Source organism: Neltuma alba, unplaced genomic scaffold (genome assembly GCF_004799145.2).
Source record: "Neltuma alba isolate B1F8T4 unplaced genomic scaffold, ASM479914v2 tig00000105_pilon, whole genome shotgun sequence".
Classification (NCBI taxonomy): Eukaryota; Viridiplantae; Streptophyta; class Magnoliopsida; order Fabales; family Fabaceae; genus Neltuma; species Neltuma alba.
The window spans coordinates 1-11,209 of NW_021631921.1; the positions used below are offsets into that span (position 1 = coordinate 1).

General features: G+C 32.8%; 1 protein-coding gene and 1 long non-coding RNA gene across 2 annotated transcripts; one reads left to right on the top strand and one right to left on the bottom strand.

The window, feature by feature from the left end:
* Positions 1-75: 75 nt before the first annotated feature.
* On the top strand, positions 76-1,995 carry LOC114744820 (uncharacterized). Its single transcript, XR_003740152.1, has 2 exons — positions 76-154; positions 1,624-1,995. It is a non-coding gene; the product is annotated as an uncharacterized LOC114744820 (long non-coding RNA).
* Positions 1,996-2,822: 827 nt separating this feature from the next.
* Positions 2,823-4,729, bottom strand: LOC114720141 (zinc finger CCCH domain-containing protein 48-like). The gene is given in 9 exon segments (XM_028906087.1): positions 2,823-2,982; positions 3,102-3,199; positions 3,294-3,479; positions 3,604-3,756; positions 3,850-3,868; positions 3,870-3,949; positions 4,081-4,266; positions 4,465-4,611; positions 4,691-4,729. Coding segments are annotated over 9 exon segments (1,068 nt in total).
* Between the last annotated feature and the right edge of the window lie 6,480 nt (positions 4,730-11,209).

The window sequence follows — 11,209 nt, forward strand, 5'->3', positions numbered from 1 at the left end:
TTGTAAGTCATTGTTTTCTTTATGGTGCCATTTTATGGTGGTATTCTGAAGTAACACCCATGCACTCTAACTTTTCTCTTCAGGATGTGTCCAACAATGATTTATGCGGAACAATTCCTATGGCAGGGCCATTTGAGCATATTCCATTGAATAAGTACGTTTCCAAATATATTTATCTTCTAATTCTTAACTATAATGCCGTTGTTTTCTTGAAGTGGAGCAATTCATGTCGCTTTGTATTAGTGTCTGTTGGTTGCAAATTGCAGTGTGTTGCTTAAGCATTGAGATTGTTGATTGAGATTTCAGATGCTATGGATGTCCTGGCTTTTGATTGTTAATATGCTTCCTGTCTATTAGCAGCAGAACCATGCTCTGAAACTGCAAATTGGAAACTTGTGAAAGATGTTTTCAGTTTTTACACAAAATAACTGGTGGCATTTTTGTAATTTTGCATGGGTATATATGTAAAATAATTAAAGAAAATTAACTAATCTTGTCAAAATCCGAAGTCAAGTAGTATTAATGGCACTTATGTCTGGTTGATTCAAAAACAAAAGATGAATACCATTTTCACTTCATAAAACAAATGCGTTTTCTGAATAACTAATTTTTGCAAAGGAAAATAAAGAATCGAAATATGAAATTGTTTAGGCCCCAAATTTACCCTTACACTTCCTGCTGTATTCAGTCACCAAATGTACCCTTTGCAGTTTGCACATTGTAGACATCCTAACTGCAGGGCTCTTAATAAACCGTGAAGTTCATATCTGAATGTTGTGTAATATGCATAGTGCAGTGATAAAATGTATGATTTTGCTAGTGCGCTTGGTGTTTCCTGTCTAATTTTCCCAATCAATTTATGAATTCTCGTTTATGGTTTTAGGCAAATGGGTTTATGTCTATTTGTCAATGGCTAAACCTGGTCTTCATGCTGCAACTAATCGAAAATCAGATAATTAGATTAAAAACTGATGTTGGACAAGTGAAAGTATCCTTCTTCAGTCGCAAATATGTTACTGAAGTTGGAATAAATGTAACATGAATAATTAACCTGGAAAACAATATTGCATGAATAATTAATTTCCACATATCATGTCCCTTGCTGGCAGCCAGCTATGAATTGTATGATAGCGCTCTGGTGGAGACGATCAGATTGTTCTTGTTTCTGTAACTTTTCATTTGCTTTCATTCCTTTTTTTCCCCCCTGGCACACTGATTCTGAAAGCATGGGAACCTGAGTTTCTTCCTGTATATAGCAAAACTGTACTTTTAATTGTCAAAATTTATATAAAATTTTATTTTGGCCTCATAATTTTATAAAGTATCTTTTGTCCTTTAATCCTACCATCATTAGACTCGATGATTTTTTGTGCCAATACTTAAGCTCAATATATCAGTATTTGAGAATGTTTTGTCAACATTTAAAATTTTAAGATCGGCATATTTTATTAAAAGTATTAGGATTAGACGAATGAAAAGGAATTGCATGAAATTAAGGACCAAAATAAAACCTTATGTGATGTCAAGGGACTAAAAGCACTATTAGCTGTTTGTTCTTCTTCCTTATCTATTCGCTAAAGGGGTCAATCTAAATCCTTCTTTGTTTGGGGTTCAATTCTGCAGCTTTGAGAATAACCCTCGGTTGGAAGGTCCGGAGTTGTTGGGACTTGCAAGTTATGAAACAAATTGCTCGTGAATAACACAAAGCCTTGGGATCTGAATCTAAACTGAACTATACGTGTATTAGAAAATTAAATTGTGTTATCTTGTACTGTAATAGGCAGCTGAAAAAGTAGCTCCTGTTGTATGTAACTTTAATAATTGAAATGGCTTGTCTTGTGTAACTGTGTCATGATGTTCTACCTATGTTTTGAGACATTAATTGCAACATAGGTGCTTATTGCTGATTTTATGATGGGTATGATGTTATCATAGAGGAATTGTCAAGTTGATGGACTGATCTAATCATTGTAATATCAATATATATATATATATATATATATATATTAGAGTGAAGTTGATTGTTGAAATGTTTCTGCAGCCTTGTATATCATAACTATTCATTTTGAGTTTCTTATTCTTTGTTTCACATTAGTGTTGGTTTTCCTTGAATGATGATTACTTGGAAAAGTTTCTTGAGGATCTTGTTCAGCAGTTGCAAGTGAACTATCTTATATCTTTTTCTTGACCAGGAACTATCTTATGTCTTTATTTTCAGATTTTTCAATCAAAATATGATAAATACGTAGTTCCACCAAAGCAACATTACTACTACTACTACTGTTGTTTTTACCGTAATTGTAAACTTGTTTGATGTGTTTTATGATGATTATTTTTTTATACGCAAGTTATCTGTACATGATCCAAAATTCAGGAAATATTTGTGGCCTCATGAGATATGCAACAAAATTTAGCATATTGATTCCTTTTCAAGAATCAGTACAATGTTTTAAAAAACTTTTCCAATTAATATCAATATCATTACAATCCATCACACAAGGAAAAACATTTGTTTTCGAATTACTGCTGACATCATGTACATAATTGTTTCAAATTAATTTGAATCAGTTAGCTTTATCTCTAGTTTCACAATTATCATTTAATTTTAGTTGCAACAAATTTTAAAATGATAGAATACAAATGGGAATGAATCTATACAATTTTCACAACCAGAGTTGTTGATTGAGCTGAAATTGGAATTGAATATATCTACATAATGTTATACAAACAAAACTTGAAATAGAAAGAAACATCTTGTTTAGATCTTGTACAAGACAAGGAAAATATATACAAACTCGAAGGGTAAACATAAAGGAAAAAAATTAGGAATCATGAAGATAGGCCATAGGCTCCGATTCATCTGCTAGCCATTTCCAGACAGTGAGCAAACCAGTGCCGTCTCCCGTGAAAAAGAGTCCACCAGGGCCTTCTTCTATTACTCTAATCTCTTGCTTTGAGAATAATCTTCCTCTTGCAGCAAACCTAACCAGAAAAAACACCCCAGATCCTATCAAGGCCTGATATATATATATATATATATATATATTTATTTATACAATATTAAAACCAAAAATAAAAATGGAAACATGAAGTCTACTCACGTTGGCATTTCGTACAGGCTAACTGAATGGTTGCTGCAGGAGCAAAACAATATGGGTTTCCCTTTTGCATCAATCATGCCGTTGATTCTAACCACACCCTATAATATAATATCACCAAAACTATACATTAGAATGATTTCTCACAATATAACATGCATATGAATCTCTACTGTTTATTGAAGTAAAACTCAAACTTTCTTCTTGATGCGTGTACACTGCTTCCATAGTTGATTGTTCATGATCAGTTGAAGTCCAAAGCTTTACTGTGCTGTCCAAAGAACTTGAAAATAAGTATTTGTCCCAGAAAATAAGGGATGTCACTACATCAGTGTGCCCTTTCAACGTCATGGTACATTGTAATGTGTTGAGGTCCCAAACCTGAAAAAAACAAGAAATCATTAAATCCTCTCAAATGAATTCAACAACAACTTACTAACTCCGCTCTTTCAGTTGACTAATTTAGGAAGATTAATAAAGTTACTAACTTGAAAAAACTATGTACCTTGATGCTATGATCCACAGAACCTGAATATAACTTGTACCCAGGTCCACCAGTTAAGGAAACGACAGCTCTGGTGTGGCCGTTCAATGTTGCTACTGGTTTAAATGGAAAATTTGCTTCAGAAGTGAGTCTCCATGCATAAATAACACCATCCTATGGCATGGAAACATAGTATGAGATTATAATAAGAGAGAAGAGAACAAATATTAATGAAGTGAAAAGAACCTAGTAAAACCAATTACGTACCATAGCTCCAGTAAAAATTTTCGTTGCAAACAGCCATGGAAAGTACAGGACCCTTAGGTCCGTCAAGAGTGATCTCAGCAGCAGTCTGAATGTTCCATGCCTTCATATATAATAACCACAACCACGTACAAGTTTAATTTCTGATTAATTAACCTAATGATCATATAAAAGATGAAAGACAAAACAAAAACACAATCATCATATGATCAAGAAGTTTAAGAGCTCAATTACCTTAACAGCATTCTTCAAACCAGCAAAAACCCATGAACCCATACTGATCAAACACCTTGCCTCTTCACCCAGATTTATCACATTAACACATTCACCCGTATGACAGTCCCATACCCGAAGTGTCCTATCGGTGCTACAAGAAAAGAGTTTGTCCGATCCGACTGGAAGTGTAATCCCAGTCATAATCTGTAATCATATTTCAAAGTTTAGTACTTGACCAAAAAGCTACCCCACCAATCCTTTATATAAAAACTAAAAAGAGAGTTGAACTCATTCCTAAATATAAACCTCAATTCAAAGTTTAGTACTGAAATAAGATCCGGCAAAGAAACAAGATCAAGCATATATACTGATATTGGCAAATAATGGAAGTCAAGTAGGTACCGTCTTGTGTTGGTGGAGCTTAGTGAGGATAGAAAGGCCATCGCCATAAAACCAAGAATGCAAGTTCCAACAGTGATCACCATGGACGCAGTTTCCATTGATCCAATATTTGCAAATTTGAGATGAATTGCCTTTGGGCTTAGAGACCTTTTGCCGTCTGCTTCACATTTTTTGTTATTATGGGAGTAAGTGGACTGCCTCTTGCAGCGATAAGCATTATTATTACCAGAAGTGGACGGCCTCCTGCATTGATAAGAAGTTTCATTGCGCACAAAACGAGTTTCCCTGTAAGAAGGAAACTCACTCCTCCTTACGACTCTTGCATTATTCATTCTGCAGCAATAAATTGGGATATAGGAAGAATTAGTTGATATGACATGATATTAAGCAATTCATACTAATCTTACCCAGTATCATTATACAGTGGACCGCATGCTAATATTATAACTTTATAATGTCCCATCCAAATAATCTTTATGCAACGAAATATTATATTATATTAATGTAAATTGAATTTGTTTTTGCTCCCAATTCTATATAATTAACCTGAATTATGCATTTTTAAAATATGTAATATGTAATAACAAATGCTTGAAAAGGGCCTTCCTGTGTAAGATATCAAAGGATCCATCTTAAAAAAGGAGAATTACAATGATATTTCAAGGAAGGAAAATAATCCCTAAAGTTATCATTCTCTACTCTGAAACTTATCAATAGAAGCTGTTTAGGTTGTTATTGGGACTTTTTAGTAATTTTTTTTTTAAGACTTGATGTAACTCTCCCTTTTAAAAACTGTCAAAATAATCCTAAAAGATAATTGCAGTTACAAAATTCTACTGATTTTTTTTATCTTGAAAATTATAAGTCATCAAGTGAAATATTAATTATATTTTTTTAAAGATTGTCTCTAATTAAAACTTAACATTTTTTCTCGTGTAATTCATTATTTTAAATGCTGATAATTTTAGAATTTTTAAGTTTAATAAAATTAATGACTTAAGCATATCTTTTTACGGAGAATAGCTTAATAAAAGTCTGATGAACATGTGTGGCTGTCAGTTAATTGCCAAGGCAAGCACTAAACTTTGACGATGATTGCACAAAAGAACAGAAAATAGATCATGAAACAAAACTCCAAATTTCATAAACCTCTATAAGTTTTAGGGTTTAGCGTTATCAAAGTTCTTTCACATATTTATCATATGCCGTGCAAAATTATTTATTTCACAACCAATCCAAAGAGTCTAAAATAATTCTAAGCGAATTTGATCAAATAGAAGGCATAATTTTTGAAGTATTAATTGTGCGTTCAAGAATTTAATTGATGAGAACATGGACATACCTTCACAACCGAATATCTCTCACTCTCTAATGTGACAATTCTTTGACTCTCTCTCTCTCTCTTTCTCATATCTTCACGTAGCTCCTTCTGCAGTCCTCCCGCGGCCTCTTTTTATGGGCAGTATATTCGTAATGGCGAAGCAATTATTTTTTTGAGTGATTTAAAGCTTAACAAGAGATTTGATAAAATCCAGATTTCCTAACCAAATCTTCAGTTTCATCTTTATTATCCAATCATATTAAAATATTTTGAAGATAACTTGTAACCAATTAGATTTTATACAAGTTGTTTTCTGAAAGTGTATTTGATCTCTACAAGAGATTTGATAAAAATTTTCCAACTTAATATATGTGTTAAATCTTATATTTTTGTATTTTCAATTTTTTAATTTTTTTAGTATGATTTTTGACAAAAAAATATTTTTATTTATTTAAATTGAAATATTAACCTTAAATTCACTCAAATGACGGAATGAAGACTTAAAAAAACACACACACAAATTAAATTAAAAAAACAAGACACTTTTACATAGTATCTTTCTTTTCACCTGATTCAATTTTATTATTACTTTTAGCAATACATTTATATCTATCTACATATCTATATCTCCAGATAAAAACAGATACACTGGAAGTTATTAAATGATCTCAAATCTATCCTTCTTAGAGAAAGAAATTTAATCTTGCATTTGACATGATTTTTAAGTTAAATGATTTGCCAACGTGTCTCTTCTAATCAAACTTCAAATTAAAACATCATATAGATTTTTTTTATTTCATATTAAATTATATATATATTGGTTCTGAAAATATATTTGGTCTCTATAAGAGATTTGATAAAGTTTATCCAAGTATCCAACTATTTGTAGATTTGTTAAATCCTGCTCTATATTTTTATATTTTCCTTTTCACCTTGTACGCTTCAACTTTTTTATTATTTTCATTAGCAATTAGCAATACATTTATACACACACATCACTGAAAGTTAAATGATTGCTACTCTATCCTCCTCAGAGAAACGAAGACTTTAATCTTAAATTATTATAATTTTTAAGTCAAATGATCTACCAATGTATATCTCGTATAATCAAAGTTCAAAATAAAATATCAGATAAAGTTTGTTGATATCATATAAATCATATTAACTATTTTGAGACATTTATAGCAATATATGTCGCCATATAGCCATATATTAAAGTGAAGATGATTGTCGAAATGTTTCTGCATCCATCTATATAATAACTGTTCATTCATTTTGAATTTCTGATCATTTCTTTCACATCAGTTTCAGCAGTTGCAAGCGAACTATATCTTGTATCTATCTTTATTGTCACATTTTTCAATCACTCAGCTTTATCACAAGTTTCACTTTTATCATGTAATTTTATTTAGTTTCAACGAGGCTAATGTCTAATTTCTTATACCCATTTAGTTGTGCAAAAATTTTACAATGATACAATACAAATGGGAATGAATCTATATAATTTTCACAACCAGAACCGTTGATTGAGCTGAAATATTTTGAAATTGAATATATACGTATATAATGTTATACAAACAAAATTTGAAATACAAACATCTTGTTCGAGATGAAGAAGATATATATAAACCCTAAGGTTAAAAATAAGAAAATAAGATTGGGAATCATGAAGAAGGGGTCATAGGCTCCGATTGACCTGCTAGCCATTTCCAAACAATGAACAAACCAGTGCCATCTCTAGTTCTATGTTCAACCAAATCAAAAGAGGAAAGAAAATGGTAGTTATTGACTATAAACCCCTCAATATTTTTCTCCAAGATGACAAATTTCCTTTACCAAAGCCTAGTTCATTTATAGTCCATCTTAAAGATGCCAAGATCTTTTCTAAGTTTGATCTTAAAGCGGGTTTTTGGCAATTGGGTATTCACCCAGAAGATTGCCCTAAAACTGCCTTTTGTATTCTAAATGCCTAATATCAATGGACTGTTATGCCATTTGGGCTCAAAGTCGCCCCTGTTCCAAAAGGCCATGACCAAAATCTTTGAACCTATTTCTGACAACCTTCTCATCTATATAGATGACTTTTGCTTTTCTCAAATGATGAAGATTCCCATAAACTTTTATTAACCCAATTTGGGAAAATAATTGAAAATACGAGGTCATATTGTCAGCAAAGAAAGGAGAAATAGGTGTCAGAAGTATAAAGTTCCTTGGAATGAATTTTGAAAATGGTCAGTATTATCCTGAACCACATATTGCAGAAGAATTGCTCAAATTTCCGGATAAGAATCTCACAGCAAAGCAAATTCAGCAATTTTTTGGGATTGTCAATTATCTTAAGAATTTCATCCCTCATGTGTCTGATCATACCAACAAATTGTCCAAGCTTTTCAAAAAGAATCCTCCCACGTGGGAAACAGACCAGACTTTAGCCGTCTAAATTCTCAAAAAAGTTGCTCAGCATCCGCCTCCTTTAAAGATTCCTTGAACAAAGGATTACAAATCCTCCAAACTGATGCCAGTGATTTTTGGGCAGCTATCCTCCTTGAAGAGATAAATGGAAAATGGTTCCACTGTGGACATGCAAGCGGACAATTCAAGGAGTCAGAAAAATATTATCATGCCACCTACAAAGAGGTTCTTGCAGTCAAAAAAGCAATTGAGAAGTTCAGCTTCCAACTCAGTCCTTATCAATTCAGAGTAGAAATGGACAATATGTCTTTTCCCAAATGCTTAATCCCAAGGGAAAGATCTTGCCAAATAGCCAATTACTCCGATGGAAGGACTGGTTTTCTAGCTATAAATTCACCATCCATCATCTCAAAGGTCACCAGAACACCATTGTAGATTTTCTCTCAAGACCTCAGAAAACTTCTCAACCTCCAAAGCTTTTGTCACTCTCCACACACCAAACCTTTTACATTTTAACCATCTCTAAACCAGATATGCGTCATAGAATGATAGCCACCATTTCCCTCCTGATCCTATCCTGAAACTCCTACAGATGTCTAAAACCTTGCCAGAAACACTATATTCTACTGGCTCCATCTTCTTCTTATGAACACTGGAATTCACTCATATCCTCAGCATTTTGATGTTGATACTCCATGCCTCACCATTCCCATCATCAAAGGATCCATTCCAAAAGAACTTTTATGGTATGTTTGGTCCATCTTAGACAATTATACCTATGCCATAGCTTTCTTAGCCTTATCCATATACCAACATCTGAATGATTCAAGAAACCAAAATTCTCCTCTTATCACTCTTTTTGAGATGCTTGCTCCTCTTTCCTATTGGAGAGGAAAACTTCGAAAAATCCTTGATAATCACAATATCTGGAATGCATTATCCTCCAAACAAAAGAAACTTTTCTGTTTGTTTACTTTTTACAGGTGTTATGACAAAGATGCTGATGGAGGACTTTACACAGACATTCATCTAACTCTCTGGATTACTATTCCCTTACGGCCCAAAGATGAAAAGTTATTAATGGAGAAACTTGGAAAAACATTAATCGCACTTAATGAACCAGACACAGGAGAAGACACTGCATATCTTTCTCTTGGACCTTTTCCTCTAAGTCCTCCTGATTCGCCACATAGGGCCAGCTGTTCAACTCTTGAAGAATTTTAGAGGAATTTTATCGTAAATGCTGTCAGACCTCCACCACAAGTTCCTCCTCCAACAAAAGTATCCCAGGATCCTTGCCAAGGAGACTTACAAATTCAGCTCACTTAGCCTAAAATACTCTATTTCCCTCAGCCAAGTCTTTAGTCACAAATTCCATTTCTTGCGTGAGAGTCCCAAGACCTTAACCAGGATGATGATTTTGAGATCCTACTCACAAAGTTTAAAGAAGAATATGCCATAAGGAGAAGACACTCTTCACACTATACGACAGCAATCTACGACTTTGATGCTGATGACTCTGACCCAGAAGACGTCATGAACCTATCCCTGGGTCATGAACCCATCTACAAAGACTAAGAGAACATAATAATCAAAGAATCTACTTTGTGTCACATCAAAAGATAAGGAGGACCTATCTGCTTTATGTTATATGTCTACTTTAACTTTAGCTTTATTAAATTAGTTTGTCTTGATGTAATAATTAAAATGGTTTGTCTTGTTGTAATCATTAAAGGCATTTTTGCCTTTATGTCGCGTTATAATAATGGTGTCTAAAACTTTACTATTAGGTTTTGTCATGTTATGGTCCTAGAGTCTTTATATAAACCTCGCTCTGCCATCAGTTATAGGCAGAACGAGTTGTAATAACTTTCTTGTATAATACTAGTGTGCTTTCCTCATGAGTTCTCTCTAATTTCTTCTCATGTTCTGAAAGCCTCACTTACAATACCTTTCTTTTGAGTACGCTCTGCACTTGCCTTTCTATAAGGATCCTGTATATCAGAAATAGAATCTGACCACAATCTTTTAAGGTGTATTTAATGACGACTTTCCTAGTTATTCTAGATTTGGTATTCAAAGATGGGAGTCCTAATGTGGCCTGTTGATGAGTTGAGAATTAGTGGCCTTACCTAAACTAAAACTTTAAATATTAGACTATGTTAGCTTTAAAAACATTTCTATTGAAAACATTATCAAGCACTATAAATATGAGTTTGAACGTGAAGCAGCCTGAGTTGAAAGTTGAAATGTCTATGAATGGTCTTAGATGCTTTTTTTTGTGCGCGCATCATATGCTCATTTATTTATGTCGCCTAGTGAGCACACGGATCATGATGATCCTCTTTGATATAACGAGGCCAGCTAACACGGATCACGATGGTCCAGCGGGCATTCATTCCCACGCTTTTGTTTTACTTTTTCTGTATTCTAACTGAGACTTTAAAAAAATAAAATAAAATAAAGCAGCTATTAAGGACCTAAAGCTTTTTTTTTTTGGCCGAAGGATCTAAAGTTATATGTGGATCAAATTCGTAATATTTTAGTCAGAAGAAAGCATTAACGCCCCTAAATTACAAGATGTTTAACAAATTTAGCACATTTTGATGTGTCATAGTATCTTGTAGTCCTTTATCTAATTTCTATGATGAAATTCTTTTATTAATTTTAATTATAGTAATTAGTACATTGATGCATGCATGGTTGGTGTAAGTAAACCTAAATTTGTGCTTCGTTTATTGTTAGACTTTAAAATGGCTATTACATTTCAGGTAAAAAAAAAAAAAAGAGGCTATTCCATATTCTAACCTAAGGTGTAGTTCTATGTTAAGGATATGGCGAATGATTATGTGAATAAAATAAAGGATATTCTAAATATTTACTCTTTTAGGTCTTTAACAGAAGAGCTAATGAAAGGTTTATTTCAATTGTTAATGTAATATCTTAACTCATTTTGTCTTTAGAATTTATAATTTTTTTCTAAATTTTCTTTATTAGATGTACATATTAAAA